The sequence below is a fragment of the Vipera ursinii genome (assembly GCF_947247035.1).
Source record: "Vipera ursinii genome assembly, chromosome: 16".
NCBI lineage: Eukaryota > Metazoa > Chordata > Lepidosauria > Squamata > Viperidae > Vipera > Vipera ursinii.
Genome location: NC_139529.1, coordinates 3,734,236 through 3,760,084, shown reverse-complemented (window position 1 = coordinate 3,760,084; position 25,849 = coordinate 3,734,236). Strand labels below are relative to the sequence as shown.

Genomic DNA, 25,849 nt, shown 5'->3' with positions numbered 1-25,849 from the left:
TTTCTGTTTGTTTGTTTGTTTTTGGAGCTGGTGTTGAGGCCTCTTTTGTTAGAATGGCAAACTTGCAGTTCAGGAAGATAGTTCAGTTTATGGTGAACTGGGAGGAACCGTCTAGCTCAGGGGTAGGCAATCTTGGCTCTGTTATAACTCATGGACTTCAACTCCCAGAATTCCTGAGCCAGCATGGGGGAATTATGGTCCCCTCATGACTCATGGATTTCAACTCCCAGAATTCCTGAGCCAGCATCAGGGAACTATGGGCTCTCATGACTCATGGATTTCAACTCCCAGAATTCCTGAGCCAGCATGGGGGAACTATGCCCCCTTCATGACTTGTGGACTTCAACTCCCAGAATTCCTCAGCCAGCATAGGGGAACTATGGCCCCCTCATGACTGGTGGACTTCAACTCCCAGAATTCCTGAGCCAGCATAGGGGAACTATGGCCCCCTCATGACTGGTGGACTTCAACTCCCAGAATTCCTGAGCCAGCATGGGGGAAGTATAGCCCCTTCATGCCCTTTGGACTTCAACTCCCAGAATTCCTCAGCCAGCATGGGGGAACTATGGCCCCTTCATGACTCGTGGACTTCAACTCCCAGAATTCCTCAGCCAGCATGGGGGAACTATGGCCCCCTCATGACTCGTGGACTTCAACTCCCAGAATTCCTCATCCAGCATGGGGGAACTATGGCCCCTTCATGACTCGTGGACTTCAACTCCCAAAATTCCTGAGCCAGCATGGGGGAACTATGGCCCCCTCATGACTCGTGGACTTCAACTCCCAGAATTCCTCATCCAGCATGGCTCAGCTTGGAAACTCTCCCTTTTCCCCTCAGCATGGCTGGCTCAGGAATTCTGGGAGTTGAAGTCCACGAGTCATAAAAGAGCCAAGGTTGCCTACCCCTGGCCTAGCTTATGCTGTTGAGAAATGAATGGAAGGTAACAGATGCTGACTCCCAAGGATAGGAGCTATGTTAGTCTTGGCTTGGCTTAGGTAAGTTAGCTTGGCTTGAATTAAGTCGGGTTGGGTTGAGTTGGGTTAGTTGGTGAGCTTTTGAGATACCAAGCCCGCTCATGGAGAAAACCAGCAGTTCCATTGAGATCCTATGGTAGATTTTTTTTTCCTTTGGGAGAATAGCCGGTCACTTGTCTAGTATGCCAGACATTCTCTCAATTCAGTTCCAGAGGAGACGCTTGAGATAGGCGGGAAAGAAGGGTTTTCAGGCCTTGGATACCAGCAGGATGAGGTCCATGCATTTACTTCTGGCTCTTCCCCTCCCCCCCTCCCCCATTTCTTGGGATTGCTGAGGGAAAGGAAGGACTGGCTTCCCCTGCTGTACTCATTCAATCGTTCCATTCAATCAGAATAGAGTTAGAAGGGACCCTGGAGGTCATCTAGTCCAACCCTCTGCTCAAGCAGGAGACCCTATGCCATTTCAGATAGACGGCTCTCCAGTCTCTTCTTCAAAACCTCCAGTGGTGGAGGCCCTACAACTTCTGGTGGCAAGCTGTTCCACTGGTTAATTGTCCTCATTGTTAGGAAGTTTCTCCTTAATTCCAGGTTGCTTCTCTCTTTGGTCAGTTTCCAACCATTGTTTCTTGTCCTTCCTTCTGGTGTTTTGGAGAATAAGTTGACCCCCCTTCTTTGTGGCAGCCCCTCAAATACTGGAATCCTGCTATCATGTCCTCCCTAGTCCTTCTTTTCTCTAGACTAAGGTAAAGGTAAAGGTTCTCCCGCACATGTGTGCTAGTCGTTTCCGACTCTAGGGGCCAGTGCTCATCTCCGTTTCAAAGCCGAAGAGCCAGCGCTTGTCCGAGGACGTCTCCGTGGTCATGTGGCCGGCATGACTAAACGCCAAAGGCGCACAGAACGCTGTTACCTTCCCACCGTAGTGGTCCCTATTTTTCTACTTGCATTTTTACGTGCTTTCGAACTGCTAGGTTGGCAGAAGCTGGGACGAGTAACAGGTGCTCACTCTGTTACGCGGCACTCGGGATTCGACCCGCCAAACTGCCAACCTTCTGATCGACAAGCTCAGCGTCCTAACCCACTGAGCCACTGCGTCCCTTCTTTCTCTAGACTAGCCAAACCCAAATCCTGCAATCGTTCTTCATGTGTTTTAGTCTCCAGGCCTCTAATCATCTTAGTTGCTCTTCTTTGCACCTTTTTTTTTGTAACTTGGTGACCAAAAGATGATGCCTTATTTCAGATGTGCCCTTACTAAGGCTTTACAAAGCAGCACTAATACTCCAGGTGATTTTGATTCCATGCCTCTGTTTATGCAAGCAAGGATTGTGTTAGCTGTTTTGGCTGCTGCCACACACGGCCGGCTCGTCTTTAAGTGACGGTCCACTAGGACTCCAAAGTCCTTCTCGCCGTTACTGTTTTTGAGCCAGGCTTTGCCTAATCTGCATCAAGTGTCTCGTCAAGTTTTGTGCCTAGTCTTCCCAGCTTTGGACGGCCATTAAACATAACCGGATGTTTCATATCAAGACGAAATCTGAAGCATCAGGTGAAAACTTGGATCTTTTCCCAAACCTATTACCCGGAAATCAAGCAGCCTTTCGAAGCCTGTTCTCACACGGCCCCGTTTAATCGTCCCTGTTCTTTATTTTCCTCTTTCGCCACAAGATGGCACTGCCACATTTTTTTTTCTTTTTCCAGGTAAATTTCCCAGATCTAAATGCAAGGGCCATGATGCAGAAAAGTCATGGCAAAACAGGTTTCTGCGGATTTGCTGCATTTATTATCCACTGGCTTTCCCCCCCACACTTCCCCCCCCACCAAAAAAGACACAACTTCCTGGGCTTTTGTTTTGGTTGTCAGACCTGGATGGTTTGGGGGCAGGGGGTGGCGATGGGTGTGTGTGTGTGTCTTTCTTTCAGGAAAAGATCCTTTTGAAATCCCGCTTGTTTCAGAAGCGATGATGCTGTCCGGAGTAGCTAGCTTGAGGCAGGACCTTGCAGACACTGCCTCCGTTAGTCCTCTTTTTCAGGGCCTGTCCTGACTTTGAAGGGTCACTAAGCAACCTGCCGTACGTTGAGGACTAGCTGTACAGTAAAATTCCTGCGCAAATAAGATTTACAGGAGGACAGAAGTAAGCACAGGGAAAAAAAATGGTGTTCTGTCTAGACGTCTAGATTTAGATCTGTATGAGAGAAGCTTAGCAGTTCAGGCGGTTGTCAGCTGGCCACGATGTATTATAAACCAGGGCTTTTCAACCTTTTCACCCATTGTGCCACTTTTAGGATATGGCAACATTCGAGTACCACCAGTCGCCCAGCAAGGTGTCAAAAACTTGATGACCCAAACAAAAAAAAAAAGGGAAAAAGTGATGAAGTATAGATAGTCCTCGACTTACAACAGATCGCTTAGTGACTGTTCAAAGTTACAATGGCACTGAAAAAAGTGTCCCCCAAGCCACAGCTGAGCAAGACACCTGCATGCCCGCCCGGTGGCGCTCTTCCTCCTGTCCGAGGTTTTCATTGTTGTGAGCATTTCTGTTGAGGATTGGCAGCAGGGGTGGGGTGGGGTGGGGGGTGTTTGGATTTTATTCCTCCCCCCATCTGCTGGGTAGTTGCGGCAGGTTTTGGTGACTTCTGTTCTGTACCAGCCTGCTACCGGCCCTGCAGAAAAGGCAGGGACAACCCCTTTACAAACGGCAAGAGGTTGGAATTAAGCCTGCCAAATTTATTAACATAAAACAGAGCAAGACAAGACACCAACCATGAAACAGGAGCTTTAAGAAACATGAACTATCCAAGCGGTTGCCTTCAGCAAACCAGCCCTCCCACGCATTCCCCTTTTATACAGTTCAGGGCGTGGCTTCTCTCTGCCTCCTTCCGAGGTGCCCCATTGCCTTCCTCTGTTTACTCCTGATTGACTGCCTCCTGCGTTGGGCGTCCTTGAACAGGGCCAGCTGTGGGTCATCTTCATCCACGCTGTCAGGCTCACACAGCTGGGTCTCCGTCGTGACCAGGTGGGAGGGGCCTGGCTGAGGGCTCTCATCAGCAAGATCTTCAACCCCCTCAGCAAGCTCTTCAACACCCCCCTCCTCCTCTGAGTCGTCCGACCCAACTGCCGAACCCACAGGCTGACCCTGAATCACAACAACTTCACATGACCCTGGGACACTGTGACCGTCATAAATATGAATCAGTTGCCAAGCATCTGAATGTAAATCACAAGACCCTGGAGATGCTACAACATTCCAGCTGATCGGCGCTTCTTCTGGGCTCAGCAGAAGCGCCAGGATGAGCGCTGAGCTCCAGCTGGATCCTGGCGCTGATCCTGGCGCTTCCGCTGAGCCCCAACAGCCCTGCAGCTCCAGCCATCTCTTCTTCAGGCTTGTGCGGTGCTGCTACTGGTTCAGCTCATTCCCCATTCCCGCTACCACTTTTCTAGGATGGTTGTGTACAGCCTGCCAGGTGCCAATGTACCACTGGTGGTACCCATACCACTGGTTGAAAAGCCCAGTTGTAGACCAGGGGTCCACAACCCCCCCAGGCCCACAACCCACTACCGGGCTGTGAGCCATTTGGGACCGGGCTGCAGAAGCATGTGCACATCCCCATTTGCACGAGCAGTGGGCAAGAATGTGTGCACACGCTCCATTTGTGAGCGGCAGGCGTGCGTGCCCGCCACTCATGCGAATGGAGCTGCACACATCTGTGTGCTTGCCTGCTGTTCACACAGAAACATCTACCCCCCCACCCGCCCCGCCCCCAGTCCACAAAGCTGGAAAGTTTGGGGAACTGTGTTCTAGACTTAGCATGTTGGCTGGGGAATTCTGGGAGCTGAAGTCTATACAGCTTCAGTTGCAAAGCTGTCAAGGTTTAGAAATACTACTGTAAAATATGAACGGTGCATGGTATGCCCTGAAGAATGTCCATAGATCTCTGCAACAAGAATAACTGCAGTCCACTGTCACATCAATCCACGGTTCGCCTTGGCTATGTCGGGTTGAGCACACGCAATTGGTTGACTCTCCATGAAATTCTAAACCCGAACCAGGCATGTACTGCAAAGCATGAATTGGATTCTCTTAGCTGTCCAAGCAAGTATTGACTTGGGGCTCTCTGATCAAGATTAACTTTTGGAGAATGGCTTAATGTCCTTTGTGGTTTTCCTAACAATCATTCCTGATCTTGCAGAGTAGGAGAAGGAAGAGCCTGTTGGAGTCTGGAGAACGCGTACGTTTCACTTGGGAAGTATGAACAAGCCTTGCACTTTGCAGAAAAACACCTTGAAATCTCCCAAGAGGTATCTCTCTCTTGCCCTCCCTCCCTCTCTCTCTCCCACCTTTCTCTCTTCTTCCCTCTTTCCCTCCCTCCCTTCCTCCCTTTTTCTCTCCCTTCCCCTCTCTCTCCCTCCCTCTCTCCCTCCCTCCCTCTCTCTCTCCCTTCCCTTTTTCTCTCCCTTCCCCTCTCTCTCCCTCCCTCTCTCCCTCCCTCTCTCTCTCCCTTCCTCTTTCCCTCCCTCCCTCCCTTTCCCCTCCCTCTCTCTCCCCCTCTCTCCCTCTCCTGCCCTTCCCCCCTCTCTCTCCCTCCCTCTTTCCCTCCCTCTCTCTCCCTTCCTCCCTCTTCCTCCCTCTCTCCCTCCCTTCCTCTCTCTCTCTCCCTTCCTCTTTCCTTCCCTCCCTCTTCCTCCCTCCCTCTCTCTCTCCCCCTCTCTCCCTCTCCCTCCCTCCCTTCCTCTCTCTCCCTCCCTCTCTCTCTCCTTCCCTTCCTCTCTCCCTCCCCCTCTCCCTCCCTCCCTCCCTCCTTCACTCCCTCCCTCTCTCTCTCTCCCTCTTTCCCTCCCTCCCTCCCACCCCCCTCTCTCTTTATGTGTGTGTATGTAAATGCTACCAAATCTCCCTGTGCTGCTATTTTTGTTGCATATCAAAAAGACATGTTTGCAGACTGAAAGGAAATAAAATCACGGTACCCCATTCTGCACAATGTTGCTTAGTGACCAAAACAGGAAAGTGGTTTCTAAAGAGGACTTGATTTTGAAAAGATCTCTGGATAATGAAGGAAGGAAGTCAGACCTCATAACAAGAGAAGGGGAATTAGGGGATGCTGGGAGGTGCAGAAATGGGGCTGGGGACTGCTGACAGAAGTTTTCCAACCGGGACAGCGTAGAACTAAATAAACATCGGCCAACATTTAGCCCCGTACCAAAGACTGTTCCAGCCACCAATTCACAGCCTTGATACCACACAGGAGTCAAACCCTCTTGAAGATAATCCAGCAGCGTTTGAATGCCTGATGCCCAAGCAGCATTTCAGAAAGGAAGAGGAACCCGTGATTGTATTGCCAATTTACGTTGGATGATGCAAAATGCAAAGGAAAACCCAAAAGACCTCTACATGTGCTTCCTTGACTACACTAAAGCCTTTGATTTTGTGGACCAGGACAAGTTCTGGAACTGCCTCAAAGCACCAAGAGCCTTGGTGGAGCAGTGGGCTAATGCCTCCTTAAGTAACACCAGCTGCCTGCAATTAGTGCAGGTTCGAGTTCCACCAGGCTCAGGGTTGACTCAGCCTTCCATCCTTCCCAGGTAGGTAAAATGAGGACCCAGATTGTTGGGGGCAATTAAGCTGACTTTGTAATAATGCCGCTTGTGGTGTGTGTGAAAGCCCTAATAAAGCAGGCATATACATAGAATGAAGGCTATTGCTAAGCACATTGATTTGTGCTTCTTAGATTGTAAGCCGCCCTGAGTCTTTGGAGAAGGGTGGGATATAAATGGGATTAAAAAAAAATATCACTGCACATTCAGTCACTGTACTCTGATTATCGTAAGAACAGAATATGGAGACACAAAATAGCCATTAGACTTATATACTGCTTCACAGTGCTTTGCAGCCCTCTCTTAGCGGTTTACAGAGTCAGCCTGTTGCCCCCGCCAACCAACAATCTGGGTCCTCATTTTACAGACCTCGAAAGGCTGGAAGGTTCAGAATTGAAAAAGGGACATAACAAGGTTGCATCCTATCACCTATGTAGTATTCAACGTGTACCCAGAAACAGCTATTGGAAATGCACATCTGGAGGAATCTACCATTGGGGTTAAAATCGGTGAAATGGAATAGGAATAACCTCTGACACATAGATGATACAACATCACTCACAGAAAGCAAGGGGGAACGAGTGATTAATCCTGAGTGTCAGTGATGAAATTGAAACATTTGGACTGCACCTTAGCATCAAGAAAACAAAAGTCATGAGAACTGCAGAGGACACACAGGTCAGAGTGTAGATGGACAACGAGACCGTTGAAACAGGAAAGGAATTCATCTTCCTGACCATTAAAGTCAGAAGCCGCAGAGCACTTGGATGAACTGCAACGTCTGGCATGAGTAACATCTGGAAGAATTAAAGGCATCGGCCTCACAACCGAATGTAGAGTAGCTAACTCAAATATTTTTCCCAGTTGCTACTTAGGGCTGCGAAACGTGGACTCTGAAAATGGCAGAGAGCAGAAGGGTGGATGCCTTTGAACTGTGTGGTGCTGGAGGCATCTGTTATGCATCCCATGGACAGCAAAAATGACACAGAAGTCCTAGGCCAGGGGTAGGCAACCGCAGCATAGCTGGCTCAGGAATTCTGGGAGTTGAAGTCCACGAGTCGTAAAAGAGCCAAGGTTGCCTGCCCCTGGCCTAGGCCTAGGCCGCTTTATGACTGGTGGACTTCAACTCCCAGAATTCCTGACTCAGCCATGCTGAGGGGAAAGGGAGAGGTTTCCAAGCTGAGCCATGCTGGCTCAGGAATTCTGGGAGTTGAAGTCCATGAGTCGTAAAAGAGCCAAGGTTGCCTACTCCTGTCCTGGACTGAACTTCACCATAATATCATTTGAAGCCAAGATTGCTGTCATACTTTAGTTGTCAAGTTTCTGATGTATGGGCTTTTCAAGTGACTCTGAGGCATTGTTTACCTTAAAAGTCCTTTATTCAGCCTAATACACCGGCAAATGCTTGCTGGAAGGAAGCTGGAATCTGAAATCTCCACCCCTTGCACAATATATTAAAACACAATTCTCTACCTTTCTAATTTTGTCATTAATCATATTCTCCAATGAATTTAAAGAATCAGTTTCCCTTCCGTTAGAAAACCCGCCAAGGCCTTAGCTTCTTTAGTTAGAGAGATGGCCTTGAAGGTGCAATCCTACTCATCCCTCCTCCCAATCTTAAACTCAATCTCTTAAAGCAATACACAAGTTTAACATAGGAAATGGCTACTTCTTCATCTCTTGTCAAGCAATAACATTCGATGTTAGCAGCATTGACATTGGTCATGTCATGAGAGCTGATTCTCGAAAAATCAATCATCCTGGGAGCGAGAGAAGGGGATGCTCTAGCACCCATTGGTTGGAGACTATAAAACAGACATGTCAAACTTGTGATGTCACGCAACGTATCTGAGCTTTTCTCCCATTACCGGCAGTGGGGTGGGCGTGGTTTCCTGGTGACGCATCCGGCCCGCATGCCAGCAGTTTGACACCCATGCTATAAAAGAGGACACTGGGATGACCATGGTCAATCCGAAGGAGACGGTGCGAGATAGAGGGGCATGGATCCATGCGTTGGCTGAGGGCTGGACATGACTGAATGGCCAACAAGGACGATCATTTTAGAGTGGTTTTACTTACAAAGTTACCTTGATTGGAAGTGGGTTTAAGATCTGGCCCAAAGTTTTAATTCCTGGATAGAGTCAGTATATGTAAGATCCTGCCTCAACTATTCCTCCCAAGAAAGCAGAACAAGCAGAATTCTTGAAACAGGCGTCGTTTCAAAAGGAACTTTTGTTGAGGGATATTGATAGCAGAAGGGCAAAAGCAAGATCTAGCATTTTTTCGCATGCAATGTTACATTAAAGCATCCCTTTCAGACCCCACCCCAATGGCCAAATGTCTAGTTTCCTTTCATCCAATCCTTAGGCGCGAAGTTGTTAAGGGAACAAAGTTGATAAGCGCAATTCCCAGGCACCTTTTCTTCGGGGTTTTCGATTTCCTCTCCGTCTCCTCCCCTCGGCGCGGAGATGGCCCGTGGCACATTCCTGAAAGCAAAAAAGGAAAGGCATTTAGAAGTTGAGGGTCTGACAGGATATCAGCAAGAAGCAAGCCAGAAATGTTATAAATAAATCCCAAACGAAAACTAAATCAGTCTAGCAGAAGCGAGGGAAGTCGATCTTGAAATTTGAGGACCAGAATCTTGGGATAAGGCATTACCGCCTGCTCCGCTCGCCCTAGAATTAAACTGTCAGCTGCTCCAGATAAATATTATTTGCTGGGTGCAATTTGGGCTTTGCACTTTGTGGCGGGCTGATTACTCAACTCCAGATGGGAAGGGAACAATGGACGTTTCTGGGCGGGGGGGGGCGGTGGTTGGCATTGTGGCAAGAGGGTCCCCCTAATTATGGACTCGGAAGAGATGGGACCGACAGGTTGTCTCCCATTCGGGAGGACGAATGGAGGCGGAAGATGTTCCTTCTGCGTCAAGATTCCTGGAAAAAGATTCTCTACTCTGTGCAGGATTGTAGAAACTGTAAAGCGAGCCGGATCCTGGGTCTCTGAACCAGCACCAGTGCTCCTAAACCAGAGACAAATCAGCTTGTAAGATTTTATCCCCATTTCAAATGGGGGTGGGTTGACCCTATTCTGGAAGATTCAGCTATGCCCCACTTGGACCCTGGTTGTTCCCAGAGATGCTTTTTCATCTTCCATGTTGCCTCCTGTGCTGCCATGCCCAGTTCTGTTGCTGATTTCCCCTGAAAATTGCCAGGAATCTGGTAACGGCTTTTCCAGCTAACAAATTTTGTGTAAATCCCTAAGCCTTTGTGAGCCCATGCCTTTAAATGAAATAGTTGGAAATTCGCGTGCTAGTCGTTTCCGACTCTAGGGGCCGGTGCTCATCTCTGTTTCAAAGCCAAAGAGCCAGCGCTTGTCCGAGGACGTCTCCGTGGTCATGTGGCCGGCATGACTAGACGCCAAAGGCGCATGGATCGGAATAGAGCTGGAAGGGACTTTAGAGATCTTCTAGTCCAACCTCCCGCTCAAGCAGGAGAACCTACACCATCTCAGACAAGTGGCTGTCCAGTCGCTTCTTAAAAACCTCCAGGGATGGAGCACCCACAACTTCTGGTGGCAACTTCTGTTCCACTGGTTAATTGTCCTCACCGTTAGGAAGTTTCTCCTTAATTCCAAATTGCTTCTCCTCTCTGATTAGTTTGCATCCGTCGTTCCTTGTCCTGCCTTCTGGTGCTTTGGAAAATAAGTTGACCCCCTCCTCCTCTTTGTGACAGACCCTCAAATACCGGTATACTGCTATCATATCACCCTTAATCCTCCTTTTCTCTAGATTGGCCCTACCCAATTCCTGCAATCGTTCTTTGTAGGTTTTTGTCTCCAGCCCTTAATTATCTTAGTTGCTCTTCTTTGCACTTTTCCCAAGGTCTCAACATCTTCCCGACAGTTAGAACAATTGATCAGTGGAAGAGCTTGCCACCAGATGTGTTGGGTGCTCCACCACTGGAGATTTTCAAGAAGAGACTAGACAGCCATTTGTCTGAAATGGTGGAGGTCTTCGTGCCTGAGCAGGGAGCTGGACTAGAAGACCTCCAAGGTCCCTTCCAGATTTCTATTCTATTCTATTCTATTCTATTCTATTCTATTCTATTCTATTCTATTCTATTCTATTCTATTCTATTCTATTCTATTCTATTCTATTCTATTCTATTCTATTCTATTCTATTCTATTCTATTCTATTGACCTCCAATATCCCTTACAACTCTGTTACTCTGTTCTATTAAACTTTTTTTGGAGCAGGTGTGTTTTGTGTTGTGCCCTCCTTTGCTTGGATCTTTCCTAATTTGGAAAGCCCGTTGACACCCTCATATGACATCTTATGGATTTGTTAACTGGTTCATTAATGGTTGGTAGCTCAGCTTTATAGTCACCTCTTCAGCCTCTTATGCACAGAACTGTTCTGCACCAATTCTGCCCTCCTTGACTTTGTTTTAAAAATAGATCCTTTTAAATCATTTTAAAATGTGCTACCAATAAGAGCAGAACAGACTGTTTCCGCAGAAGCCGGATTCTCAACAATTTGAAGAGTCTCAACCGAGGGAGGATCTCCCTGATGGATTGGGGGAAAAGAGTGTTTCTCAACTTTTTGTTTCTCAACTCCCAGAATCCCCCTGGTGGTTCACGTCCACACATCTTAGAAGTGGCCAGAGTTGAGAAATACTCAAGATATCTTCCAACCTTACATTCCACTGTTTTAATTTATCAAAATTAAATGCCCAGAAAGTATGTCGGGGGCATTCTTAGCAAATAAAAGGGACAGATTGGTTCACAAGGGCACTGAGGAGCTTTGGCCTTTGGAAATTCACTTTTGCCAGCTACTGTAAAAGGAGGCATCCGTTTTTATCAAATAATCATTGGTAGTTGCTCCTTTTCAGATCGGGGACCCAGCTGGCGAGGTGACAGCATGCAGAAACGTTGAACAGCTGCGATCCGCGTTGGGCTTGGAGGAGAGCAGCGACGGGGCCGGTGCCCCGGTTTGTGCACGATATGAAATCCAAGGTAAGTGTGTTTTTCCAGGATCTTTTCATTTTGTCCTTCCAATTTGTTCTCTGCCTTTCTCTCGGTCCGGTGAAGAGCTGAGGAAACTTATGGGGTGGACTGGCTGTTCAGCGCCATGTAGAAAGAGTTTATTCTGCCCTCCTGTAGACTATTGGCCTCTTTGGACTGGACTGGACTGGAATTGAAAATGTGGACAGTGGAGTAGAATGGAGTGGAGTGGAATGGAATTGAAAATGTGGAGAGAGGAGTGGAGTGGAATGGAATGGAATTGAAAATGTGGACAGTGAAGTAGAATGGAGTGGAGTGGAATGGAATTGAAAATGTGGAGAGTGGAGTGGAATGAAATTGAGAATGTGGAGAGGAGCGGAGTAGAGTGGAGTGAAGTAGAGTAGAGGAGTGGAGTGGGATGGAATTGAAAATGTGGAGAGTGGAGTAGAGTGGAGTGAAGTAGAGTGGAGTGGAGTGGAGTAGAGTAGAGGAGTGGAGTGGAATGGAATTGAAAATGTGGAGAGTGGAGTGAAGTGGAGTGGAATGGAATTGAAAATGTGGAGACTAAAGTGGAGTGAAGTAGAGTGGAGTGGAGTGGAGTAGAGGAGTGGAGTGGAGTGGAATGGAATGGAATTGAAAATGTGGAGAGTGGAGTAGAGTAGAGTAGGAAGGGACCTTGGATGTCTTCTAGTCCAGCCACCTGCTCAAGGAGAACCTATACCATTTCAGATAAGTGACTGTCCACCCTCCATCCTTCTAACCATCCAGCCTCTTTTTTCCTGAATCTCTTGAACATTAAATCCTGATCTCTCTCTGTAATTATAGGAGAAAGTTGTCAGGAACATGAGTGCAGCTTAATCACGTGTGGCTGTTGTTCTTGTGAAGCTTTCATAGGGCCATAATAGCCTCAGAGCATCATTCTCAAGGTCAAATGTACCCAACTGCGGAGGACCAAATGAACTTAAAAGAAAGTTTAGCCTGGAGAGTAAAACATATGAAGAACAGCTGCAGGACTTGGGTTTGGCTAGTCTAAAGAAAAGAAGCAATGGGGGGGACATGATAGCTGTGTTCCAGTATTTGAGGGGCTGCCACAAAGACGAGGGGATCAACCTATTCTCCAAAGCACCAGAGGGCAGGACGAGAAACGATGGATGGAAACTGACCAAAGAGAGAAGCAACGTGGAATTAAGGAGAAACTTCCTGACGGGGAAGACAATTAACCAGTGGAACTGCTTGCCAACAGAAATCGTGGGCGCTACATCCCTGGAGGTTTTTAAGCAGACACTGGATAGTCACTTGTCTGAAATGACATAGGTTCTCCTACTTGAGCAGGGGGCTGGACTAGAAGGCCTCCAAGGTCCCTTCCAGCTTCTATTCTAAAGTGTGTATCTGTGTTTGTATGGAGTAAAACAGGCACCTGAATGAGTGAAGTCAGGATAACACCATTTCCCCCCCCCCCAACTCTTTCAAAAATGAAAAATAGCAGAAAAGAGACTTTTCCTCCGGAAGATTCATTTGTACCCCCTGGTAGGACTCTGAAATGGAGCCACTTTATCCGTGTTACCACCCGAGTCCCCGCTCTCAACTGGCTCTGAACTGGTTCTACGAGAAGGCTTTATCTGGCTTGTTTGCACACCTCCAAGGTGACCGAAGCCAGCAAATTGTGTGCCGTGGAGAGCACACACTCCTTCGGACCCTGAATGCCTTTCTTCTTCTCTAACTCCCCTTTTTTTTTTGGCTTTTGACTAAAACCATGTCCCTGTTTCTCTCGCTGTTCAGCTCTTGATGGGGAAGGAAATTTAATGTAAGTAAGCTTTTTGCCCTGCCCTTTCTCTCGACAAGTGAATGTTGCTAAAAAGAAAAGGTGTGTGTGTGTGTGTGCATTCTGCATCCTCCTTTATAAAATGCTGTAAGCCAAAAGCTGGCCAAACTTTTTGTGTGTGTGTTGTGTGTGTGTGTGTGTGTGTGTTTGTGTGTGTGTGTGTGATGGATCCCCTTTCTCCTGTGGTTCAGCCAAAAGAGTGTTTCTTTCCTCAAATCCTGTGCCTGCTCTGTACTCTAAGCTGCCACTGTAATTGGAATAAGGTTGGCACTGCTGTTTGGGCTGCTGAAGCCACCCAACAGAAGTGTAGCAGCAAATCCTAGGCAGGTTGAAAGGCTCTCTGGAGGCCATTTAGTCCACCCCCTCTTGGTTTGGGTAAGAAATGAGAGCCAGTTTGGTCTAATGGTTAAAGCACCAGGCTAGACAGCAAACCTTTGTGAGTTCTTCCCCATATCAAAATAACTTATCTTATGTCCGGTCAGAACTTGAAAATAACATTTAACGTAGCACAGTATTTAAACAAAATGATCCGGTTAAGATCTGCATACGTGGGACTGATTGGGGTAGATTGCAAGGGCGACTCCGAAATATAACGTTATCATATTTTATCTATATCTTAAATTTGTATTTTATTGCGATTTCATCTTAAATTGTATTTTATTTTAATTCCATTTTAAATTGTATTTTATCAAATTCCATTTTGGATTGCTTTTATCAAGTTTTGGTGATGGTTTGTTGCTGGAACTTTGCACTTTGATATGGCCCAAGGGCTAATCAATAAAGTTGTTGTTGTGAGTTCTAGTCCTGTCTCAGCCATGAAAGCCAGGATTGTTGTTGCGGAGAAAATTTTGGGGGAAACTGTCCAAACAGGAGAGCCTATGCCATCAATGACAACATACTATCTAGTCTCTCCTGGAAAATCTCCAGTGATGGCGTGCCCACAACATCTGGTGGCAAGCTGTTCCACTGATTAATTGTCCTCACTGTCTCCTTAATTCCAGGATGCTTCTCTCCTTGATCAGTTTCCAACCGTTGTTTCTTGCCTTGCCTTCTGGTGCTTTGCAGAATAAGTTGACCCCCTCTTCTTTGTGGCAGCCCCTCAAATACTGGAATACTGCTATCATGTCACCCCTAGTCCTTCTTTTATTTTTAGACTGGCCAAACGCAAGTCCTGCAGCCCTTCTTCGTGTGTTTTAGTCTCCAGGCCTTGGATCATCTTAGTTGCTCTTCTCTGCGCTCTTTCTAGAGTCTCAACGTCTTTTTTTTTTGTGATATGGTGACCAAAATTGGCTGCAGTATTCCAGGTGTGGCCTTACCAGGGTTTTTCTAAAGCGGTACTAATAGTTGGTGTGATCTTGATTCTATACCTCTGTTTATACAACCCAGGGTTGTATTAGCTTTTTTGGCTGCTGTTGCACACGGCTGGCTCATATTCAAGTGATCGTCCACTAGGACTCCACGGTCGCTCTCACAGTTACTGTTTTTGAGCCAGGTCTTGCTCGATCTGTATTTGTGTCTTTGGTTTTATAGCCTTTCATATTATATTTTCCCCTCAATTCTCAGTTGTTGTTTTTTGTTTTTTTTCCTATTTGTTTTAATTGCTTGTAAGCCTCCGGGACTTGTCTATGAGATGGGTGACTAGGTCAATCTGAATAATAAAATGGTTAAATGTAATAGGTAAAGGTAAAGGTTCCCCCGCACATGTGCGCTAGTTGTTTCCGACTCTAGGGGCCGGTGCTCATCTCCGTTTCAAAGCCGAAGAGCCAGCGCTTGTCCGAGGACGTCTCCGTGGTCATGTGGCTGGCATGACTAGATGCCAGAGGCGCACGGAGCGCTGTTACCTTCCCACCGCAGTGGTTCCTATTTTTCTACTTGCATTTTTACGTGCTTTCGAACTGCTAGGTTGGCAGAAGCTGGGACGAGTAACAGGCGCTCACTCTGTTACGCGGCACTCGGGATTCGACCCGCCAAACTGCCGACCTTCTGATCGACAAGCTCAGTGTCCTAACCCACTGAGCCACCGCGTCCCCTTAAATGTAATATTAAGCTATAAATAAATACTCTGGATGGCCATCCTCTCGTCTAGGCTTTCTGTAGGGACTTTGCAGTGCTGCTGCTTTATCTTAGCCTGTCCTTGAGGAGTGTACACATAAATGTCGCTGGGTGGAAAATAGACTCCTTTGCTCAGTCTTGTTCCCCCTCCGTGTCCACAGGATTGGTGGGAGATGCCTTAACCCCAAGCAAAAAGCTAAAGATCAAGGTCCTTTCCCTGGCCAGTTGTGTCCGACTCTAGGGCCCAGTGGTCACCTGCATTTCTTCGCCGAGGGAGCCAGCATTGTCCGAAGACATTTTCCGTGGTCATGTGGCCAGCATAGCTATATGCCAAAGGCACACGGAGCGCTGTTACCTTCCCACAAAAGTGGTACGTACCCTGTTTCCCCAAAAGTAAGGCCTACACCAACAAGAAGCCCTAGCTTGATTTTGGGGGGTGGGCCTAACATAAGCCCTATCCCAAAAATAAGTCCGAGTTTTGGGGCAAGGCGCACGCCTAAAAATCAAGCTGGGGTGGGGGTGTGAAGCTGCTCCACCTGCCCCACACCTGGTTACCTGGCAGCCAGACCGCTCCTCCCCGGCCCACTTCTTCTTTTGAGGCCTCTTCTGTAGCCAGGTCTGCATTTCTCAGTCACAGGCCTTTCCGAAAGGCCTCTGCAGCCAAGAACCAAGCTATGGATTCAGTCTGTACCTTGGTTCTGCAAGTCCTCAGCAGCCGAGCACTCGAACTATGGATTGAATCCATAGCTTCGTACTCAGCTGCTTAGGCCTTCTGGAAAGGCCTGACTGCAAAATACAGGCCCGAGTGCAGCTGCAGAACTTCGGCCCCAGAAGAAGTGGACCAGCTGGGTGGGGCTGTTGGTGCTGGAGGTGATATAAGACCTTACCCCAAAAATAAGACCTGATGCCTCTTTTGGAGGCAAAACTCAAAATAAAGACCCGGTCTTATTTTCAGGGAAACACGGTATTAATTTACTCGCATTTACAAGCTTTTGGGCTGCTAGCTGGGCAGGAGCTAAAATAAGGAACGAGAGTTCATCATGCATTGAGGGAGAAAATGGCAACATCCCCGTGCTTAAATGAGCCTGAACGAACTCAAATGAGCAATGTGTATTTTAGGATGGCAGCTTGCAGAAGATGTCTTTTCTTGTTTTCTCAACTCCGAGTCTGCTTTAGCAGCCACTTTCAGCCCTCTTCTCTTGGCCTGACCTTCTGGGTGCCAATCTCGGGGGAGGCAGTTGACTGGGAGACCAAGTTTCTGTAAAGAATTTAGCTGTGGGCTTCTTCTGACAGCAAGACAAGCTTCTCTTCTCCCCCTCCTCCTTGCTGAAGGGCGCACTTAATTACGGTTGTTTAGCTTCTCCAAGAGACTGTGGGACATAATTGCCGCTTGGCTTACAATTGGCTGGGATTGGTTGCCTCATCTCTGTGTTTAATCTTTCACTTATTTCGAGAATCATCTCTGGCTTGGGAAGAAGTTCAGAAGTGTGCAGAAAATAGGAGAAAGGTGGGGGCGTCTTCCTTCGGTGTGAAAGGAAGTTGGGGGGGGGGGGAACTGATGGACCTTGTCCCTACAAGATGAGTTGTGCAATTTCAGATGCAGACACATCTAGAGGGGTCAGACATAGGACACTTCCCATAAGTTTGGAGATCTGGGTGAAGAAAGGTAGAGCAGAATATTTTTGTATCCCAGCTCTTAGCACCTGCTTTACATAAAGGTGGTGGTGGTGGGGGCAAGCAATTATAGGACCAAATAAGATGGTTTCCAGATAATGGTATGTAAAAATTTACCTTGCCATTTTTTGCAAAATTCATTGCGTTGTGAAAGAGGCTTCTTATTTGTCTAGCTTGAGATCTTTCTCTCCCTTTCTTTCTTTCTTTCTTTCTTTCTTTCTTTCTTTCTTTCTTCCTTCCTTCCTTCCTTCCTTCTTTCTTTCTTTCTTTCTTTCTTTCTTTCTTTCTTTCTTTCTTTCTTTCTTTCTTTCTTTCCAAACACACACACACACACAGAGAGGTTGTCTTCCCTCCCTCCTCATTTTCTTTCTTTCTTTCTTTCTTTCTTTCTTTCTTTCTTTCTTTCTTTCTTTCTTTCTTTCTTTCTTTCTTTCTTTCTTGTTTCTTTCTTTCTTTCTTTCTTTCTTTCTTTCTTTCTTTCTTTCTCTACCTCTCCGTCCCCTTTGAAAAAAGGATAGCAGCCATCTCTCCTGGGTGGTATCACTAATTTTCCTACCCTCTGCAAAGGCTTCACATTAGATTTCTTGGACTAATTGATTAAAATTTAATTTATAAATGAGTTGGACTAGTTCAGGGTTTCTCAAAAGTGACTTTAAGTCAAACGCTTGGCCGCAGCGTTTCTTAAACTTGGCAATGCAGGCTGGCTGGGAAGTTCTGGAACTGAAGTCCGTGCACCTTAAAGTTGCTAAGTTTGAGAAATCTCTCTGGAGTCCTTATCGGTTCTCAAATTCTAGAGAGAGGAAACAGATGCAAAAAAAAAAAAAAGCATTCTGATGGTTAAGTAATTTAATAAAGTGATTTTTTTAAAAAAAAATCTTTACATTTGAATTGTTTTTACTTTGCAAAAAACCCTTTTTAAAATAAAACACATTTTTTAAAAAAAGTAAATAATTGCATTATCACTTTCAGCATTGTTATTTTAGGGGCTTCAGCAGGGTTAAACAAGCCACAATGCAGATAACTCACTTTGCTGCGTGCAAACCATGATGGCCTGCATCGTGGTTTTAAGGTGATACTCTGGTTCACTGCAGATGGGGACTGTAGCCAAGAAATTAAAAGACGCTTGCTCCTGGGGAGGAAAGCCATGGCAAATCTAGACAGCACACTAAAAAGCAGAGACATCACCCTGCCAATAAAAGTGCGTATAGTCAAGGCTATGGTCTTCCCAGTTGGAATGTATGGCAGTGAAAGTTGGACCATAAGAAAGGCTGAGCGCCAAAGAATTGAAGCCTGTGAACTCTGGTGCTGGAGAAGAATCCTGCGAGTCCCTTGGACTGCAAGGCGATCAAAATGGTCAGTCCTAGAGGAGATCAACCCTGACTGCTCTTTAGAAGGCCAGATCCTGAAGCTAAAACTCAAATACTTTGGCCACCTAATGAGAAGGAAGGACTCACTGGAGAGGAGCCTCATGCTGGGAAAGGTTGAGGGCAAGAGAAGAAGGGGACGACAGAGAATGAGGTGGCTGGATGGAGTCACTGAAGCAGTAGGCGTGAGCTTAAATGGACTCCAGAAGATGGTAGAGGACAGGAAGGCCTGGAGGAACGTTGTCCATGGGGTCGCGATGGGTCGGACACGACTTCGCAGCTAACAACAACAACAACAACTGGTTCACCACCTTATGGCAAAGTCAGCGATTTGGATTTGCACCAGCCCAATTTCCACAATCCTTTTCTGTTATGTTGCGTAAATGCAGCCAGTCCTACGCCTGCGTCTTGGGCAACTGAAGGTCAACCTCATTTTTTGTGGGTGAGGGGAATGTCTTTATTGCTCTTTGGGAGAAGCTGCATTCCTGAATTGGAATTAATGGGTGGGAGAAGAAAAGTGGAGGCAGCTGGCAGGCGGGGGAACTTTTGTGTCAGGAATGAAAGGCTGGTGGCTTGGAGCCAGTGAGAATTGCCACAGGTCTCTTCTAAGGGTCCCAACTATGCTTCCTACTCAGAGAGAATTTAAATGAATGATGAATAATAAAAGCATTTCTCTCCCCTCTTTTTTCCCCCCCAACAGTAAGAATGCTGGAGGGTGGCGGGGTTAACCTAAAGTTTGGGGAAATAAATCTGAGGGCCTCTTCTTCTTTTAGATCTCTTCTGTGGATGCTTTGGATCGAGTGGGATCCATTCTAGGGCTGCCTTGATCCACCTGCCATCAGGTGGATCGCTGTGCGACTGGCCCATTTTCCATTTCAATTCTTTTACTCTCTTAATGCTATCCTTTACTTTCGTTGGTTCTCTAATCCAGAGGTCCCCAACCTTTTGGGCACCAGGGACCGGTTCCATGGAGAGAGGTTTTTCCGCGGACTGGAAGGTGCGTGGTTTTGTGTGTGTTGCCTGCATCTCGTGGATGGGGCTTTGGTTGTTTGTGCGGACCGGTTGCTGGCATGCCACAGCCCGGTACTGGTCCAGAGACTGGGGGTTGGGGACCCCTGCTCTAATCCATTCATGGATAATAATAATAATAATAATAATAATAATAATAATAATAATAATAATAATAATGATGATGATGATGATGATGATGAAAGCGAAGATACAAAAATCTACTGACAATCCAAATTGCCAACTTTGCAACGACAAAGTTGAAACTGTTACACATTTAATATGTGAGTGCAGCAAAATCGCGCAAACTGATTACAAAGCTAGACATGACCGAGTTGCTAAATTAATCCATTGGGCATTGTGTAAAAAATACGACTTGCCTGTGTCCGAACAGTCGTGGGAACATAGGGTGGAAAAAGTTTTCGAGAATGAGAGGGTGAAGATCTTGTGGGACTTCCGAATACAGACCAATCGCCATTTGGAACACAACACGCCAGATATCACAGTCCTAGAGAACCGAAGTGTACAGTTGATTGATATCGCTGTACCAGGAGATGCCAGAGTCGAAGAAAAAGAACTGGAAAAAATTACAAAATACCGCAACCTGGCCATTGAAACTGTGCGATTATGGATGAAACATGTAACAGTGATACCCATTGTCATCGGGGCACTGGGAACGATGTCCAAAAACTTTGCAAAACACATCAAGAAATTGCAGCTTCCTGCAATAACTCCAGCAAAGCTACATATGTTAGAGCAGGTAGGACACACTGATCAAAAACTTTTCAGGCATAGCGGGAGGCTATTCTTGAAAATTACACTTAGCTTGCCAGATATATATATGGATCTTTGGTCATTCGGGTTTTTCCCCGCGTAGAATTTAAGGTGTAGGAGCAACGTTTCGACGGAATCCCATCCGTCATCCTCAGGCTGGTGGCTTCAGCTTCCTTCTTCTGGGAGAAGCATGTGGTAGTGGCTGTTTGTTCCTCTTTTTAAACTGCCAGAGGGGGTGTGTTCTGTGGCTGGAGGTGTGCTCTGATTGGGTGGGGGATTAGGTGTGTTCTGATTGGGTGGGAGTGTGTTTTGAATGGTGGGTGTGTTCTGATTGGGTGGGGTGTGTTTTGAGTGGATGGGCTGGTCTCAGCTGCCAGCCTTAGACCTGAGCTGGTGAGTTGTGCTGCTTTTGTTCGGCTTCGTGTTTGTGGTCCCCCACAATCCCCCACCCAATATGTGTGTGTGTGTGTGTGTGTGTGTATATGTATATATGTATATATATATGTATATATATGTGTGTGTGTAAATAAATAGATATATATATGTATGTATGTATATATACGTATATAGAGGGATGCGGTCGCTCAGTGGGTTAGGACGCTGGAGCTTGTTGATCAGAAGGTTGGCAGTTTGGCGAGTCGAATCCCAAGTGCCGCATAACAGAGTGAGCGCCTGTTACTCGTCCTAGCTTCTGCCAACCTAGCAGTTCGAAAGCACGTAAAAATGCAAGTAGAAAAATAGGGACCACTACGGTGGGAAGGTAACAGCGTTCCGTGCGCCTTTGGCGTCTAGTCATGCCTGCCACATGACCACGGAGACGTCCTCGGACAAGCGCTGGCTCTTTGGCTTTGAAACGGAGATGAGCACCAGCCCCTAGAGTCGGAAACGACTAGCATGCATGTGCGGGGGAACCTTTACCTTTACCTTTATATGTATATATGTTAAATGTTTGTTAAGCATTCAGAATACACTTGCTTAGTCCCAGACACGGGACAAATCTTATTTCCTGTTTCGGCCTAGCCCAAAGCCATCTACAGGCAGTAGCCACAGCAGTGGCAGCTCATATTTGTGTAATTCTTTTTTTTTTTGGCTTGCTAACAAAGAATAAAGGGAGACCGATATGATCATTTCAAACATATTCTTTGTTAGCAAGCCAAAAAAATTTATATATATAATAATATAATATAATATAATATAATATAATATAATATAATATAATATAATATAATATAATATAATAATATAATATAATATAATATAATATAATATAATATAATATAATATAATATAATATAATATAATAATATAATATAATATAATAATATAATATAATTAATATAATAATATAATATAATATAATTAATATAATAATATAATATAATATAATATAATATAATATAATATAATATAATATAATATAATATAATATAATAATATAATTAATATAATAATATAATATAATATAATATAATATAATATAATATAATATAATATAATATAATATAATATAATATAATATAATATAATAATATAAATAATTCTTTCTTTGGTGACTTTATTAATTGTAAGAAAATAGGTTGTTCAAATATGTGTGTGTGTGTGCGCGTGTGCGTGTGTGTGTATTTGCAGGATTAGGGTTTGAAAACTCTGCAAACACTCCCAAACGGCTTTGCCATTTCTAAAAATAGGGATGAATCGCCCCAGTGTCTGCTCCTCTGGCCCAGAACGTTACAACGCCCTAGATTACACACTTTGACAAACCTTAAAAGATAGAGGAAGCGTTTAGAAATGCCCCTAAGGATTCCCGCCTCCCCCCCTTTTTTAAAAAAAAATAATAACTTCTTTGCGGTGCCAGTTGGTAAACATGGCAGTAACGAACACGGGAGGGTGACAGAACACCGAAGGAGGAGAAATGTTCTAAAGTTGCCGGGGGTTTTTTCCGCCTAAGCTACAGAACGCTGTGTTGTCAGAGGCTGCTGATTTGATGAGGTGGAGAAGGAGGGATAAAATTCATTTTTAATTGAATTTGGGCAGATAGCAGAAGGGAGAAAAGAGAGTGGAGGTAGGCAGTAGCAGCAGCCGTTTGAAATGCACCCAGAGCCAGCTAGAAAGTGTTGAAGAAACACAGTTTTTCTGCTTCAGGTGAGCTGGTGTCCTGTTAACTTTGATGGAAAGGTAAGCGGAACGTTGCTTCTGCTTGCGGAGAAACGAGGCATAGTTCAGGTTTTTCTTAATCTGGCCTGGGGAGGCCAAGAGTTTTGGAGATGAGATTTGGCTTGAAGGCTCTGCCTGGATCCTTCTCGTGGCCTTGAAAAGCATCTCCCGGGGATAGCCTCAGTTTCCCCTTTGTAAAATGATGGGATTGCTACGGCTGGCAAGATGTCTTAACTGGTTGGGGACAAGAGCAGGAGAAGTATTTATTTATTTTTTTATTTTAATTCCATTTATATCCTGCCCTTCTCCGAAGGCTCAGGGCGGCTTACAAGCTTAGCAGTAGCCTTCATTCTATGTATATGCCTGCTTATTAGGGCTTTCACACACACCCCAAGCGGCATTATTACAAAGTCAGCTTATTGCCCCCAACAATCTGGGTCCTCGTTTTACCTACCTCGGAAGGATGGAAGGCTGAGTCAACCTTGAGCCTGGTGGGACTCGAACCTGCACTAATTGCAGGCAGCTGGTGTTACTTAAGGAGGCATTAGCCCACTGCTCCACCAAGGCTCTATCTTGGGGGGTTGGGTTTTAATCTGCTTGGGTAGCTTGGGGCTTGGGTTTTAATCTGCTTTTTAAGTTTAAAACCTTTCTAATTCCCCCCCACACACACACACTTTACTCTCCCTCCTAAAATGGTTACATCGTCATTTCAGAGAGCGTTGGCAAAGGGTCGTCTAAGCTCAGAGGTCCCCAACCTTTTGGGTGCCAAGGACCGGTTCCGTGGAGAGAGGTTTTTCTGTGGACTGGAGGGCACGTGGTTTTGTGTGCTGCCTGCATTCCGTGGATGGGGCTTTGCTTGTTTGTGCGAACCGGTTGCTTGCATGCCACAGCCTGGTACCAGTCCACTGGTCTGGATCCCCTGGTCTAGCTGTCTTTCTAAAACAGGACTCTTCAAACTTGGTCCTTTTATGACTTGTGGACATCAACTCCCAGAATGCCTCAGCCATTGTTTCTCGTCCTGCCCTCTGGTGCTTTGGAGAATAATGTGACCCCTGCTTATCCTTGTGGCAGCCCCTCAGATACTGGAACACTGCCATCCTGTCTTCCCTATTTCTTCTTTTCTTTAGACTAGCCAAACCCCAAGTCCCGCAGGCGTTCTTCGTACGTTTTAGTCTCCAGGCCTTTGATCATCTTAGTTGCTCTTCTTTGGATTTTTTCCAAAGTCTCAACATCTTTTTTGTGATACGGTGACCAAAATTGGCTGTAGTATTCCAGGTGTGGTCTTACTAAGGCTAATACTTTGTCTGATCTTGATTCTATGCCTCTGTTTATACAACCCAGGATTGTATTAGCTTTTTTGGCGGCTGCTGCACACGGCTGGCTCATGGTTAAGTGATCGTCCACTAGGACACCAAGGTCCCTCTTACAGTTACTGTTTTTGAGCCAGGTCTCACCCAAGATGATCAGGGTTTGGAGATATGAAGTCAGAGAAGGCAAACTCAGTCTGTTACCTTGGGTTAGTCCCCATCATTCCTTATGCAATCTCTCAGATTTATCATCGGGATTCATCTGGAGATGAAGAACCCATCTTTGGGACCCTGGGATTTCAGGCGGAGCGAAGAGTTGCATTCCCCGTGGTTGTGTGATCAAAATTCAGATGCTTGGCAACTGACTCATACTTACGTCGGTTGCAGTGTCTGGGATCAAGTGATCACCTTTTGTGACCCTCTGACAAACAAAATCAATGGGGAAGCCTGAGTCACTTAACTGCTATGTTATTAACTTAATCTCTGCACTGATTCACTTAACAACTGTGGCAAGCAAGGTCGTAAAATGAGGCAAAACTCACTTAACAAACGTCTCACTTAGCAACAGAAATTTGGGGCCCCATTGTCATAAGGACTATCTGCATTATAAAACAGAGCAAAAAATAACCCTGGGGCAAGAATGTTGAGTGTAAGGGGGCGGGGGGGGGCATGTGAAATGGCTGATGGGAGGAATGAGTGGCAGGTTGGCCCCAGTTGGTAGTGATTAAAGATTAGGGGATGGCATGGAGAGGTTTTTAAGAGACTGGACAGCCACCGGTCTCCTGCCTGAGCAAGGGGTGGGACTAGAACAGAAATGTCAAACACAAGGCCCGGGGGCCGGATGCGGCCCGTGAAGTGGTTTCATGTGGCCCACGAAGCCATCCTGGAAACAGGGAGGGACCGGCCCCCACTGCCTTGGCCCTGGCCCAGAGACCCTCCTCTTGCCAGAGACCCTCAGATCTGTCCCACTCCTGCCCAGGCCCCCATAGGCACCCTTGATGCGAACGATGTAGAGCTGGCCACGCCCACCCAGTAGGCAATACGCACTCTAGCCATGCCCACCCAGTAGGCCACGCCCACCCTGGCCACACCCACCCAGCCCCCTGAGGGCAACCGCAATGCTGATGCGGCCCTCCATGAAATTGAGTTTGACACCCCTGGACTAGAAGACCTCCAAGGTCCCATCCAGCTCTGTCCCAATTGAAAAAGTGCCATTGCATCAAGACCTACAGGGCTTGCTTGGTGAAAGAGATGGTTATTCAAACACAGGGGTGTCAAACTCGCAATGTCATGTGACGTGTCGCGACGTATCCTGACTTTTTTTTTTTTGCCATTGCCCGCAATGGGGTGGGCGCAGTTTCTCTATGATGCGTCCAGCCCACGGGTTGGCAGTTTGACGCCCCTTTTTTTAACAGAATCCAGTTTGGCAGATGGGCCTGGGGGTCTTGTGTTATTACGAAGGATTTTGGCAGAAAAAAGGTGCCGTTGCCAGCTCTGCCAGTAATAATAAGCGGGTTTGTTTGTGGAGTTGCCTTGCTTGGCACCGGTGAATGAAGCTGCCCTTAATCTGAAAAGGAAATGGGCAGTTTCTTGGCACCGGTTGCAGTTTGCCTGGGATGCAGTGCCAGGCAGCCACCTTCACCCCTCGGAGAATCCCTTGACACACCAGTGGCCTGCAGTCTAACCAGCTTTACGAAATGAATCGCTTTGGCCTGCTAGTCCCAGCATTAAAAAAAAATATAACGTGGCTTTTTCTTCCATAATGGAATCACAAAGCAGCTGAGAATAAACTTAGCAAAATTCTCAGAGCTCAGCAGCAGAAACTATGAGCCTCAGTTTATGACAGCAGAAGATTTTCATTTCTTGTACCATAGCAAGAGTTGTCTCAAGGTTTTCTGTTGAAAAGGAGATGGGAAGGATTCTTTTTGAGGAGGAAGAAGAAAAAGACGTTTCACTTCCCATTCAGGAAGCTTTGTCAGTTGTACTGGTGGTGGGGGGTGATGATGATGATGGTAATAGAGTTGGAAGGGACCTTGGAGGTCTTCTAGTCCAACCCCCTGCTCAGGGAGGAAACCCTGCCTATACCATTTCAGACAAATGGCTGTCCAGTCTCTTTTTAAAAACTTCCAGAGTT

General features: G+C 46.3%; 1 protein-coding gene across 1 annotated transcript in view; it reads left to right on the top strand.

Annotated features, from left to right (window-relative positions):
* The window catches only part of GPSM1 (G protein signaling modulator 1), a 95,508-nt gene that overhangs the window by 27,869 nt on the left and 41,790 nt on the right, over positions 1 to 25,849 (top strand). Inside the window, exons 8-9 of the mRNA XM_083375100.1 lie at positions 5,157 to 5,265; positions 11,449 to 11,572. Coding sequence (XP_083231226.1) covers positions 5,157 to 5,265; positions 11,449 to 11,572 — 233 coding nt within the window. The remainder of the gene's footprint in view (positions 1 to 5,156; positions 5,266 to 11,448; positions 11,573 to 25,849) is intronic.